Source organism: Ciconia boyciana, chromosome 6 (genome assembly GCF_034638445.1).
Source record: "Ciconia boyciana chromosome 6, ASM3463844v1, whole genome shotgun sequence".
NCBI lineage: Eukaryota > Metazoa > Chordata > Aves > Ciconiiformes > Ciconiidae > Ciconia > Ciconia boyciana.
In genome coordinates, this window is record NC_132939.1 from 46,988,403 (window position 1) to 47,002,725 (window position 14,323).

General features: G+C 50.5%; 1 protein-coding gene across 1 annotated transcript; it reads right to left on the reverse strand.

Moving 5' to 3' along the window:
• Positions 1 to 3: 3 nt before the first annotated feature.
• On the reverse strand, positions 4 to 14,273 carry VIPAS39 (VPS33B interacting protein, apical-basolateral polarity regulator, spe-39 homolog). Its single transcript, XM_072864474.1, has 20 exons — positions 13,976 to 14,273; positions 13,726 to 13,818; positions 13,124 to 13,229; positions 11,668 to 11,811; positions 10,633 to 10,671; positions 10,225 to 10,289; positions 7,535 to 7,591; positions 6,529 to 6,621; positions 5,816 to 5,849; positions 5,269 to 5,371; positions 5,153 to 5,180; positions 4,897 to 4,970; positions 4,259 to 4,334; positions 3,828 to 3,962; positions 3,239 to 3,280; positions 2,746 to 2,835; positions 2,263 to 2,349; positions 1,634 to 1,723; positions 1,209 to 1,313; positions 4 to 935 (listed from the first exon to the last, which is right to left on the reverse strand). Exons 2-20 carry the CDS (start codon positions 13,816 to 13,818, stop codon positions 915 to 917), a joined length of 1,482 nt encoding a protein of 493 aa, XP_072720575.1. The 5' UTR covers positions 13,976 to 14,273; the 3' UTR covers positions 4 to 914.
• Between the last annotated feature and the right edge of the window lie 50 nt (positions 14,274 to 14,323).

Genomic DNA, 14,323 nt, shown 5'->3' on the forward strand with positions numbered 1-14,323 from the left:
AGCCCAAGGAGAAAGAGACAGCTTTATTTAAGGAATTGAAGTGAGGTCTGGAAGGATGAAGCCAGCAGTTGCCTGAGGAGTTGTGTTTCTGAGAAAGTGCAATTCAATCCTTCCTGGCATAACACTCTCAGAGAAAAGAGCTGCTGGGCCAGCAGGTTTGTGCCAACTGAGAGGGGTCCCTCCTTGCTCTCCATCCAACCCAGCAGAGCTCTGACCAGCTCCACACCAGGTGCCTGTTCTTCCCCGATAAAGGGATCCTCCAAGAGCTGCAGAGTGCCAGCACAAGGATACTGACAGAGGCTGCTGTCCTGGCTCCCTGCAGGAGTTCATACAACATGTCTTTTCCTGGGGTGAGCCAGAATAAACAAACAAACAAAAAAAAGCTTCAAGGTGCAGCTGGTCCTTTCCCCCAACACAGTCTTTGATGCAGGGAGAACACACTCCAGTAGGCTTTATTCCAGCCACAGCCATGACTAGTGATGCCCAAGCCAGCTCAAGTGTTACAGGGACCGGTCAGCAATGTCTGGTGGAGAGACCCAGGAGCGTGACTGACCTGTTCCTCTTGTGAGGATAAGCCCAGGCACCACCCAGAGCAAACATAACCTTGCTGTGCCCAGCAACCTCCCGCCATAAACAAAAGCGATGCCTGGCTTACAGCCAAGTCAAAGAGAATCAGATTCCAAAAAGAATCAGCCCTGGTGGATCAGTACCATGTTTTCGCTGGCTACATTGGAGAAGCTGCCTTCAACCAGCCTGAATGCCACTGTCCCACAAGCCACAGGCACCCACTGTCACTGACAAACGTTGATCATGCAATGAGTAGTAACAGAGTTGGTCTGTTGGCACTGGACTGGGTTTTGCAGTTTCCTCTTTCACTGGCAAGGCAATGGCCAAGCAGGCTGCTTCACAGGTGCTCAGTTCTTCCATCGGATTTGCTAAAAGAGAGAACGAGACATGGCTAACATCAGTGCTGAACACATACCTCTCAGGGGCCAAGTTAGTGAGTCCTAATCCCTGACAAGGACAACTATGGCCACAGGGTGCTGTTTCTATCAGTTTCACCCTCCATTCCTACACTGAATGCAACCCCAAACATAAGATTAGCTTCCCAGAAGGGATAAAAACTATGTAGGACAGCCATGCTCTTACACCTAATCTATGGCCATATCTGATGGGAGTCTCTGGAAGAAAAAGTAGGCGTTTCTTACCACGTTATTGAGAATGCTGTTTATCTTCTCTTCTTCTGCAGAGCCTCGCTCCACCTTGCATTTATATGCTGTCAGCTGGATGCGATCCTTTAGATCCCTGTACGTCTAAATAAACAGGAAAACCAGCACCCAGCTGAGTGAAGAGGACACTTCCACAGTTAGATGGTGCCCTGTAGATGAGGCAGGGCAACTCTTCAGTCCCCCCTCAACTTCCCACCACAGCACAATTCCACAGCACAAACACTAGGAGCCACTCTCCTGGCCCACTTGGCTTCCACTGAGAACCGTATCACTGCTCCCAGGCCACTGGGATAAACAAACCCCACCAGGCACATGACAGCAGTGGCACATGGCAGAGCACGGGAAAGCTTGGGAGAAAAAGGAGGCTCTTGTCCCATCTCTTCACACTCACAGCAGGGACCTACCTCAATGACAACATCATGGCACTTGTACTTGGTGGCGAGGTTCAACCGTGTCTCCACATCCTCCACCAGACGCACATACTCCTGCAGCACCTGCAAGGGAAGGAAGTGTCTCAGCTCCCTTCTGCAGGTATCTCCTGCCTCATTCTCTCACCCCAGTCACAAAACCTTTCTCGGTCACCGGTCACACAGACTTGACCCCTTCCTTCCTAAGGCAACAAGTGAGCAGGACAAGACTGTTCCGGACTGCAGAGGCAGTAAAGCTTTGCTCACAAAGTTCAGAGTCCTAGGTTACCTTGTTCCTATGGATCAGGTTAACCATTGCCTGCCAGATTAAGCATAAGAAAAGTTAATGTAGCAAACAAAGGTGGCAATGCACTGTGGGGAGGGAGCTCCCAGACAACTCTAGGCCTGCTGTCCCTCTTGCAGGGGAGCTAGGACCCAGCCCCCAGTACCACCTATGTTTCCTGTTGATGCATGGGTCACTCAGCTGAGTGCTGCGCCCACCTGGCAGAGCCAGCTTTGCAAGCTGTTCTCCCACTCCCAGCTAGGGAGCAGCTCACTTGGGGAATCATTCACACCCCAAATCCCAACAAAGAGCAGGAGGACATAAGCAGGGGTTCCTTGCTCACCTGCACAGGAGCATTGTTCCTCTGCAAGATCTCCACCACCCGGTGGAAGCCAATAGGTGCCTTCTTCTTGGTGTAGCCCAACCAGTTCTGAAATGAGAGCCAAATCCTATGTTACTCCTAAAGGGCAATCCCTCCAGCCACAAGAAAATGTTTTTCCCCAGTGCCAGCAACGTATGCCACCAGCCACCACATGAACCACTGGCAGAGCCCTTCATGCAGTAGCTGGGCGCAGGTTGGCTGCGAACCCTTAGGTAACAGAGCACAAGGGCAGCCCCCTTCTCTGACCTTGTTGCTGCAGCCAAGCCAGGGCCAGCAGAGGTCTTAGGCAGGGAGAGGAGGAATGCATTGCAACACCCTGCAGCAGAGGTGCTGGGCCCTGCTGAAATAAAACCAGTCTGTCCAGTAACTCCAGAACAAGCCAGCTATCAGTAGTAGATATCAGTACTTGGAATTAAGTCCCCAGCAAGGCTTCCCGCAGCTCACCTTGGTGGTGAAGAGGGCATCCACATCATCCCAGGCTCGCAGCTTAGCACGGGCAGCCAAGGCAGTCAGCACATACTGCTTATCAGGAATCTGCAAGGCAGAAAGCTGCAGTCAGAGCACTAGCACAGCTCAGAAGGCCTGTGTGGGTTGGACAGGAATGGCATCTGTCCCCAGCCCTGTCAGGACCCACCCCAACAGCCAGGCAAGGAGGTGAGATGCTGCCCGAGGCCAGGGCCAGCATTGCAGAGAGCAGGAGGTGGGGATTTGCAAGCGCTGCTGCAGCCAGAGTGCACCCAGTGAAAGCCTCCACATGGCTCCCACTTGCCTTTCTGAGCCTCCAGAATGGCCCTGCTAAGGAGGATGCCATGCCTGCCTCCCTCCCTATCTCAGTGCTGAGCCCCTCAAACTCCTCCTACCCAGCCCCCTCGCTAAATACAATTTGGCTGCCCGCATTTTCAGCTAGTGCTGCCACAACAGCAGGAGACTGACGTACCTTAAATGTCTTCTTCAAGTTGGTTGGGCTGCTGAACGTTCCCTAGAGAGCAGACAAGTCAGTGCAAACTCAGCAGGGCAGGCCACAGGAGAGGTTCAGACACCTGTTGTAAGGCATTTGCCTCGCACAAGGTGAATCTCCCGCAGTTTTTACTGCTTTTTGCAAATGTCAGTGCCACAGGAGGAAACAGTTGGCAGAAGAGAGCAACTATCCCACCCCATTAGCCCTCTGGTTTGGTTTCCCCTACATCCTGAACTGGTGCACCTCCAGCACTCCCAAGACCAGTATCACACACCTCAGCCTCATGGGATTAAGGGCTAATTCTGGCTCAGAAGTAAAAGACAGCAGTTTCTAGGAGGCAACTCCCTGACAGGCTATCCCAGGTTGAATGTCCCATCTTAGAGCACAAAAGAAAATTCCAAACTGGTCCCAGATGGACAAGGGGAGCTGGGTTCCTCTAGGTCTCTCTGCGGGATGAAATATGACCTCCCTCCCGTTCTTTCCTTAACATGCCCCAGCTTAACCACCCCACATATTGACAGCTACAGGGATGAGATGTAACCCTTCTCCTCTCCCACATCATCCTCACCTCAGCCTCTGTGTAGTGGTAGAAACAGGAATAGAAGAGGGTGGTCACTAGTGGCATGTTGAGAATTGAAGCCTTGCGAGGGTATTTCCGAAATATCTCTGACTGCCCAGCCGCCTCCAAGTGCCGATCATGGGCCTGAGGAAACAGGAAGACAGAGAGGGTGAACATGAGCCAAGGCAACTGCCTGACCTAGCTGCAGGGTAGAGACCTGGGGAGAGTGTTGTGATAGCAATTCACAAGCACAGCCTCAACATGCCATGAAGCCTCAGGTCTGGTATTTCACACATGTGCCTGGTACAGCAGCTTGGATAGCAGTTAAACTACACTAGCCAGGGCAGGCTGGTTAGATCCAAAGTGGTATAAGTTAGGGACAGATAGAGATCTCGCAGCTAGTTCCAGTCATCTCCTGACCAGCAGGGAAGATTTCATACCTCAATAATGATCTGTCGCTCCAACAGAGTATAATGGTCTTGGATGTGGGAGGTATCCTCAGCTGAAAATGGCAGCCTGGCCAGACATGGAGGAAGGAGGCACTGTCAGCAGCTCTTAACACAGTACACTTAGAAGGATGTTCTTCTCTACCAAACATGCTCCCCACAGACAGAGATGTGGGGAACACCTCCCATTCTCCCCAGCCTGAATGACCAGTGGGTAACTCAAACTCCTGCCCCGCTGCCCTCTCCAACTGGCTCTCTCCTAGACAGGCTCCAGAGAAGGAAAAATGATGTGGCATCTCTCACAGAACAACCTAAAGCTGATGCTACCAATTTCCTCAAGTGCTCAGGCACCCAAGCTTTCATCCTTCACAACCTGAAGGGCCAATGATCAGAAGGTCCCTGAAGCATCTTTGCCCCCAAGTAAGCAGCAAAAGCTGCTGGACTAGTGATCACCACAAATTCTTCCTCTCTGGTCTACATTGTGTACACAACACCCCATTCCCACTGAGGCAAAACCAACATCAACTCTCAAACTACATAAGCTGTGGCACTGGGACAGAGGTCTAATTTTCTTTACTACCACCTTCTGTGAAGCACCCACATCCCTCCAACCCTCTCACATTTTTTCTTACCCAATGCAGCCTTTCAGAAATTCCCTCCTTTTTTCTACATCCTGGATGTTCAAATGCTCCCGGTACTGGGACAGCTGGAGGGAGAGGGAAAAGAAGCACAGTCTGTTCTCATGGATTTGGGAGGTACAGGGCTCCAGAGGGCAAAATAGGGATGGCAAATCTCTTGCCTACCAGACACCCTGCAGCCAGCCTCCCCCTGCCCACTATACTCCCTCTTCACTGAGGAAAGGGAGCTTCTGCTCCTGGGAATACTCACAGCAACTTCCTCAGTCCTGTCTAGGAACCTGCAAAAGGGAATGAGCGACCATTAACTTGGAGGCAGGTTCCTAGTAGCGTGCTCAGCCCCGCCACAAGGCTGGGCAAGAGGCTTACCTGAGCAGATCCAGAAGCAACTTCTGCTCACCCGTCTCTTTGAGGAAATTGATCAGATGACACAAGGCCACCTGCCGCACCTCCAGCTCCCGAAACAAGATCTCTATAGGAGAGAGAGATATGTACAGGTGGGTAAAGTAAGTTAGCACTACCAAGCCAGAGGGGGCTAAGCGTGGTGCGTGGAGTTGCAAGCCATTGGCAGGATTCAACAACCTTATCCCATCTCAAAGCACAGTCTTGGAGGCTAGAGCACAGAAGAAGAGCCTGTTCACTAGGCTTCCAGCTGAATTCACAGCAGTGTGCTACCCCTACAGATTAATTTGCATTCACCCCATCACCACTACCACCTACCACTGCGTAAAGCTCCTCTCTGGGGCCTTCGTGGACATCACCATCCCCCCTCCCACGTTACACTCACTGCAAAAATATTTCATGCTTGGTAAAGTAGCAATACCCCAGATGCTCTCATTGTGACTTGCACCCAGTGAGAGAACTAGCCTCTCTGCCCTTAACACACTATAGAAACCCTGGCCCCAGTCACACTTACCTCTCCTTAGTGTCCGTTTCAGGAATATCAGGACCTGTGAGCACAGAGAGGCAGCTCTCAGCTGACCAGATCAGTCTTCACCAAAATTAAGACAGACAGACAGCAAACTGGTCAAAGGCCTGGGGAAGCTTTTGCAAAGGGCCTCTGAAGATACAGCTCTTACAGCACTGAACTGAATTCTGCTACCCACTAGACACAGGACAAGCATGAGCCAGGGCCACAGCTGCCTGGATGCCTGCCTAAGCTCCTACTCTGGAGCTTAGATAAGTGAGACCAAGATTTACAAAGAAAAACCTTTCCATAGGAGATCCAAGGACTTAAAAGACCTGGATGAGGGAAGCTCTGACACAGTCCCATTTGCTGCCTGATGCTTTGGAAGCCAGATAAACTGGAGAGGCCCCTCAAATCTTCTGTGCTGCCATGAGCAGATTAAACCTTGGCCTTCAAGAAGTTTCTGCAAAGATCTGTAAGGCTGAAGCATCAGGTTCCTTGTTATTAACCTGACATGAATTCTGCAGAGTGGCAGGAAAGCCAGCAGGAATATGGGACTTCCCAGACTTAAGCTTTGACACTTTTCAGCAACTTCTTGGTTTTAAGTAAAGAACAACCCCCCATCTTGCAAGATTAGGTGGCCAACTGACTGCATTCACACAAGCACCCTCTGTAGGGTCACCCAGGGAGTCCCAGCCCTGTATGGCCCCAGCAGGACTCACAGCTGTAATGACATTCCCATCATGCCCTGCCACAGCTTCATCCAAGAGCACCAGCTTGTCCTGTAGGGAGCGAAATCTCTCTAGAGAGCAGACCTGGAGACAGAAGAGCTATAAGTAGGCATATGGGACATCAGACAATCCCCAGGCTGAACCAACCCCCAAGGTACTACCTATTCTTCCCCCATGAGCCCTTCAGCAACATGAATAACTGCCTTCCCAACCAGTGGAGAACTTCTCATTTAGCTGAAACCACGTGCTGCATGACCCCTGGGAATCTGTCCACAGTGGTTGCAGTTAGCCCTCATTACTGCCCAGGCTAGGACAGCAGATGTTGTACATTCAGCACAAACACCCTTGTAACAAGGCAAAACTTCCCTGAACACCATAAGAGGAGGGAACTCTGCAGGGCCCTTTCCACAGAGGAGAATAGAAAAGTAGAGTTGTAAGATTCTTCCTCCCTTCTTCTTACCCCATAATTGTGGCCTTCCTCAGCCTTTAGTTCACCTCAGCCTTTGAGGAGACACATGCAGAGTAAAACCACAAGCTCTCTCTGTGCTCACTGCAAATGGAGGCAGCTGAGACTAAGATTCCAGCTCCAGTGTAACCAAGATTGCTTCTGTCTTCCTCCCTCCATTTACCACCAACTAAGAAGTTAAGTAAAGCCCCACACCCTTGGAGTTTTTCCATAAACCCAGCCCCAGGAAGCAGAAAAGGGTAGAGAGGGACACAGAAGTACAGATACCTCCTGTCAGAGCCTAGCTGAGGGGATGACTCAAGTAAACACCACAACAAAACCCTGAAGGTCTCCTGCTGCTCCTGAGCTAGTGTGATCCCAGCACTGCCACCTGGCAAAGCAGCAGACAGGCAGAGCACTGTCCCTGCTAGATGCTGCAAGCAACACGAATCCCCTCCCTGCTCCCGGAACAGCCAGGAGCATAGGGAAGTGTAAAGCAGTTTAGGACCACCCACCCTCCATCTCTTGCAGGTGGGAGTGGAAAGTCCTTACCTTGCCCCTCTGCATTCGCCTGACTGTATCTTTGGGGCTCCAATCACTGCTGTAATCCTGCCACAAGAAAAATAAAGAGCTCTTGAGCCAGCAGTCCCCAAGCCACTTTCCACTTGTGCTGGATCAGAGTGATGGCCCACGTGTAGCTTCTCAGACTTATCATTCAGCTGCTCCAGGGGGGTTGTTAGTAGGATGTGTTCCTACAGTGTTCAGGTGCAGATGCTGGGCCCTCAGAATCTGCATGCTGGTGGGGAGGGAAGCTAGAGGCTCAGATGTTAACACGGAGTCTTTCTATTGCCTCAGTAAGGTCCATCATCATATCCTTTATAAGAAGAATTTCAGCAGGTTGTCCTCCTTGCAAATTAAAGCTCCAATGTTGCTTTCAGAAGGACAAACAAAATAAATGCAAAACTGACAAACCCAAAACCGAGGGGGAAGGAGTCAGTTTGTTACAATTCAGACAGACTTCTGGTGGTGAGCCTTCCACAGCAGTGTGGAGAACACAGGGACAGCAACCTCAGGCAAATGCCTGGAGAGTCACACAGGACTAGTGCAATGTGACAAGAGCACTGAAGCCTGTAGTGAGACCATCTTAGGGTAATATTCTACCACTGCTGCAATGACCAAAGTTCTTCCCCTGCAACCTGCAGACACTACGATCTGGAAGCACTGGATAAAAAGCGGCGGTGGCATGGGCCACTCCTGAACTCAGACTCCAAGAAGGCATCTAAGTCTTTGGGAAGCACTCAAGCCAGCGGTTGTAATTCAGCCTTCTGCCTCAAAAGAGCCAGAGAAAGGGAGTAACCAGAACCAGCTCTGAGAACATAGAATTTTAAATTCACTGAAGATTTATTGAATGCCCCAATCTAAAGAAAAAAAAGGCCTGACCCAGTCCTATTAGGGGACTACTGCACACAAGTCTCTCAAGTCAATGTATATATAGCTGAGTGTCAAATGTCCTGAACACCAGGGTTCCCTCCAGTACCTCTAGGCACAGGCAACTTCTCAGCCTGTCACTGTCAGGACATTGGCTCAAAGCTGCCACTAACTTTCCCTTCTTTGTTCCACCCCACTTACAATACTCCTACCTGCTTTTAAGGGGCTGCACAACCCTTCTCCTTACTGCTTCACTGCCTCTGCAGGCACAGAACACAACAGGGCACACTTTTTTCTCCTGCTGTGCTTTCAGGAACTGCTGCCTGTTAGGTTATGTGATTAATGGCTAATCAAGATAAACACACCAACCTGGTGAGGATCAGATGGCCAAGGACAGGTGGAGAAAACCTAGTAACCTAATCAGTGCAATCTGAGCACACTGACTTGGCTGCTCCTTGCCACCATCAAATGAGACAGATTAGGTCATTGTGTAAAACCCTCCAAGATGAGTAAACCAAATAAACTTTCCCCTAACACCATGCAGCCCTAAAGAGGCACAGGAGTTAGTATGAGATGCAGGGGAAGGAGAATCCTGGGATGATTCAAGAGGGTTGTGTAAATGTGTGAAGTTTGTTATGGAAGTTTACGGGAAAGACAAAAAGCAGGGAAAGGGAGGGATCAGAATGAACTGGGCAAGAACAAGCATGGGAAAATAGAGGGGAAAGGGGCCACAGGGTACCAGCCAAGTTTAAACAAGTGGCTAGTTAGTGTGCCTGACTGAGCCCTGCAATGGATCACTGCAGTCTGCCTTATATTCTCATTAAATTCTATATTTAACCCTCTTTCTGTGTGGGTGGGCTCCCTATTCCAAGCATATGTGTTTGTATGAACGCTAGTGAACTTCAAGCTCAACCAGCCAGTGAGTAGAATAAGCAGTCTGAGTACCAGGAACCAGAATGGAACCATGAACCCTAGGGGCTCAAGGGTCCAGGTGCCAGCAACTGGAGGAGACTGGGGTCTGGGATTCAGCTACAAAACAAACTGGATGTCTAAGACCAGCTATTGGAGAGACCCATAGAACGTGTTTATGTTCCACTAGTGGAATTCAATCCTGGTCAGACAGAAAGGAGGCTCAGGATCAGGCCTGAGTGTTGTGTGTGCATGTGTCTGTTGCTAAGGGCATTGGTTTCTGCCTGTGTTAATGCATGTGGGCAGCTGTGTTAGTATTGTGCATGTCTATATCTGTTGGGAATATGTGCTTGGTCTTGTTACTGGCTGGACATGGGGACATGGAACCACAACCTCACACCTAGTAGGAGGAATCCACCCAGTCCCCAAATCCACTAGGTTCTGCAACACCTATCACTGCCTATCTGGGAGAAGAACATTCCTGCCAACTAGGATTCCACCTCTGTGCAACTCCCTCTGTATTGTCCCAGTGATTCATGAACAAGAAATTTAGAAGCCTTTAGATTTAAAAAAATTAAAAAGCACACGTGATGCCAATTCATCTGACCCAGCATGAAAGCAGCTTACGGGCAAAGCACTATTTAGAAATCCTTTTCACAAAGACTGCTGGGCCATTCATTAGGAGAAGGAGTAACTAAGACCCCTAGCAAAGCTCCCTAGTTCTGAGCAAAAGCAGAGAACACCTAAATTACCGTGAGGCTGCATTTTGCAGCTACCTGTCCTATTCCCTGCATTGCCCTCTGCTGTCTGAAATAGCGATTAATCACTTCCCATGAAACCAACAGAGTAGGAAGTTCTCCTGGCGGTACTCTGATCTCAGCACACTACAAACACAGGCTGCTCACCTTGTACTCGGCTTTCGGTCTGCGCAGCTCTGGGGCGTAGTTTTTAACTCCCATGTCAGAGAGGGCTGAGAGGGAAAGGCAAAGCTGAGTAGCACATCAAAATCCTGATTCACAACCACTTCCAAAACTGCCGTTTTCTTGGTTTTCATGGCAGAAGACCCAAACTCAAGCACCAAATGGCAATACAAAGTTGCTCTAAACCCAACAGTTGTCAGTTGTACATAAGCAGATTACCCCAAACCATCATGCCAACTCTTTCGCTTTTTTGCTGAATGACTTTCAGACAACCCATGATTCATTTTCCCTTTCTGCAATATAAGGAAGATGACAGTTCCCTTTTTTTTGGAAATGTTTTGGTTTACATAAATCTGCACCCCTCCCAAAGTAAGGCAGGGATTCAAAACTTACCATCTGAAAAGGACTGGAAACTTGGAAGTTTGTTTCGTCCTGAAATCAAAACAAACACTCATGAGAGACTGTCTCTTCATCAGCAACATCTCTTGCAGAGGGAACACAAGCCTAGACTGCAAGCCAGTGCGCTGCAGCTACGCCACTGTAGAACAAGCCACTCTGTATAGTGATTCACACTACACCGGCATAGCTGGGGCTCACCTGCTTGCAGCCTAAGGCTTTGAAATTGTCTGTGGCATCACAAACCATATCACACCCTGGCCCTATCTGCCCTGTTGCTGCTGAGGCCAGGAGAGGTTAGAGAGCCTGAATTCACTCATCTACCTGCAGAGCAGAGGCTCAAGCACACAGCACTGCTTAGGCCATGGCAACAGGGACAGCTTCGTTCACCAGGGCTGTGATTTGGATGCCTTTCATTATCACTCTATTATCAAAGTTGAGAATAAAAAACCGCCCCAGAGAGACACAACGTAAAAGCTGGTTTGTTGTCTGGCTGTGAGACAACAGAACTGAACTCTTGCAAGCTGTGTAAGTCTCCCCATGGCCTGCTATGCAGTTCCCCACATCATCAGCTGTGCTACCACTGCTGCTACCATGTGTTTGCTGAACCAACTATAACATCAACAGCAGCCAGCTGAGCTCCAAACAAAGGATAATCAACCTGTCCTCTCTACAGTACTGAAGATGTGGGCCACATGGGTCAAGCCAGTCCCTTTGTAGCCTGCTCCTTTCTACCATGCAAACAGATTGCTGTACAGTGCTGTGCTCTACCTTGCTGTTGTATGGAACCTGGCTTTTGAGAAGCTATAATCTCCAAAGCCCCCTCCCATACCACAAGAGCATGTGATCTTCTGCACAAGACAGTCTCCAATTTCTGGCCAGTGAGAGATACATTCCCACACTGAGGAGAGATGGGAGCTTCCCTGTTTTGCAATACATTGAAGAGAAACTATTTACATAAGACAACACAATTGCTCCTTGATACTCTTGAGGGAAAACCCATTTGTCCATATTGTATATGAGGAACCTCACCTTTGAATAGGCTGCTTAGGGAGTAGGAGGAAACTTGTTTGGGAAAAGCAGCATAAGAGGAAGAGCCCTTCTGTAGGCTGGAGTCTCGGCCCTCCAGCGAGCTACTGCTGCTGGAGGCTGTCTCTTTGATTGACCAGGAGATACCTATATGAAGACAGAGGTCATTTATAACAGAGAAAGAGAAAACCAGTCTGTAAAGAATGATCTTATGGCACGGCAGGAATGTTACCAAGCGTGTCCTGGTCAGTCCTGCACTAGCACATCCTGATAACTTTGACCCTCAGCACTAAGTAGATGCAGTGCACAGAATCCCAATCTCATGTAACACTGCTTGTTAAACAGTTACACATTGTCTTCCAGAAATGGTTGATTTCGGCAATGTTATACAGCTGGTTATGGCTTACATTAAAAAAAAAATGCATAGACAACCCAACATTTATATGTTGTTGCATGGGGTAAAGCATAATCCTTGCTCTAAAGGTACAGAGCAAGACAGAGAATCCAGGCTCACCTGAAATTACGGAAGCATAAGAGCACACCTTCCTGAACGCTGGAAAACTAAGATAGTTTTCCTCCCCACACAGACAAAACAGCTATCAATGTGCATATGCTGCTGGCAACAATACATATGTCTCTCTCCTGCTTGTTCGAGACAGTTTTCCCTTCTTTTCATGCAGCTGCACAACAGACACATTTTAGGACAGGATGATAGAGCAAAAAAGCCGATAGGTAGAGACCTGGTGTGGGAAAAGAAATGGCCTGAACCAGAGGGAGGAGTTACAGCATAGGACAAGAAGAACAGACTCTTTGAAGGTCCTCTGGGTGATCCAAATGTAAATTTTCACTGTTTGGCACTGGCTAGCAAGTGCCACATATTCTGTGGGTCATGAACTTCAAAGCGCAGCAGACAGCATCGTGTGTGGGTCATGAGGTCGCTCCCATCATCACTAGAAACACATTTGCTTAATGCTTACAATTCCCTTTCAAACTTCAAGCATAAGAGTCAGTCTGCAAACACACACTAAACCTTGGAATATCTCCTTAAAGTGCTGTGGGGACAAAGCACAGAGAACTTCAAATGGTGCCATTTCAGGCAGCAGTGTGAAGGAAATGACCACCTAGAATCCTGCAGGCCAGCTGAGCATGATGAATATCAATCCATAACCTCCAAACTATCTGCTCTAAGCTGGGCTACGTACTGGGAAAAACACAGTGAATTCCCTCCACTTGTCTGCACTCCTTTAAAGTAATTTGGGCTTCTGCTTGCTCTCTTTTCAGTGGATCCACACAGGTAAATCAAGTGGCTCACAATGTGACCTGAGGAGACTAGAATTAGATTAGATATGCAGGATTAGATAGCAAGTAGTGCTCCTGACCTCGACTAAATGACGTGACTTAAGCAGTAATTTCAAACTCCCTCTGTCTCAAGGATAACTTGCAGTACTTCTGCACTTACTTCCCACAGGTTCTCCACTCCAGCTGACCCTCTCAAGGTCATCATCATCATCATCATCATCGACGATATCCCGAAGGCTATTCACTGCCCGTTTGGATTCCTTCAGCTATGGACAAAAGAAAGAGCTTGTATAAAGACCGACAGTGTTGCAGAGTGCACTTTGTTTCCTATTACCTTCAAACAATCAGTCTCAGAGCTTTGAATACAGCTTCTTCAGCTTCCACTGCCTCTTCTGGAGGAGATATTTTACACCTGTAGGTGTTCAACAGACACAGCAGCCCTTCTTCACCACTGGGAATCCAAAGGCCACTGACACCTACACAGACGATGACAGCTCAACCAGCAGGAGCTGCAGTTTGGTGTACGCGTGAGGAACCAACGGTCCTAATGAGACTGCGGATTGGCTACCGTGGGGGGCGAGACGGGACCCCTTGGTGGCCTCCACACAGGGCAGGAGGCGAGCATCCACCCCACCCATGACGCACAGACCCTCAGCGAAGCGCGGGGCCGAGGCCTGGGCTGAGGCGGCCACGGGGGGCCCTGCCCGGGGGGGGTCTCACGCCGGGCCGCGGCGCCCCGGCAGACCCGGGGTCGGGCCCTACCTGCGAGAGCTCGTCATCCTCATCGTCGAAGGTGAAGGCCCGGAACTTGGAGCTGTGCCAGTACTCCTCCTCGTCCGCCCTCGCCCTGCTCATCTGCAACGGCACCGCGCGGCTGCCTCAGGGGAGCGGCTGCCTCAGGGGAATCACCATCACCATCACCGCCCCCGCCTCCGCCCCTGCCCCTGCCCCCTGATCCTGATCCCGGTCCCGGTCCCACCTCCCGGCCCCGCCGCCCCCCGGTCCCGCGTACCTCCCCGCGCCTCCTCTCCCGCGCCAGGCACCGCCACCGGCAGGGCACGGCAGCGGAGGACAGGAAGGGCGGCTGCCGCGCAGGGCACGCCGGGACAGGTAGTCTCCCCGCCGCGGCCCAGCCCGGCGTTTCCCCACTGGCGCACTACGAGTACCGGCGTGCCCCGCACCCCGCGCTGCCACCGGCACCGGACTACAAGTCCCAGCGGGCCGCGCGCGGCGGTGCGGTGTCCGGGACGGCTGTTGAGGGCTGGGCTGCCGGCAGCCAGATTCGGGCTGGTTGCGAGGCGAGGCGCGGCGCGGCCGGCTCCGGGAGCTGCCGACCGGCGGGGGCGGGGGCGGGGGCGGG

Bases quoted from the DNA above. Each gene is read 5' to 3' on its own strand.
- VIPAS39 (XM_072864474.1), bottom strand. From the start codon at position 13,818: ATGAGCAGGGCGAGGGCGGACGAGGAGGAGTACTGGCACAGCTCCAAG. The intron at 7,592-10,224 runs GTGAGCAGCCTG...TTCTTGTGGCAG, and splicing joins GACCGAAAGCCGAGTACAAG to GATTACAGCAGTGATTGGAG. The intron at 3,281-3,827 runs GTGAGGATGATG...TCTGCTCTCTAG, and splicing joins ACCACTACACAGAGGCTGAG to GGAACGTTCAGCAGCCCAAC.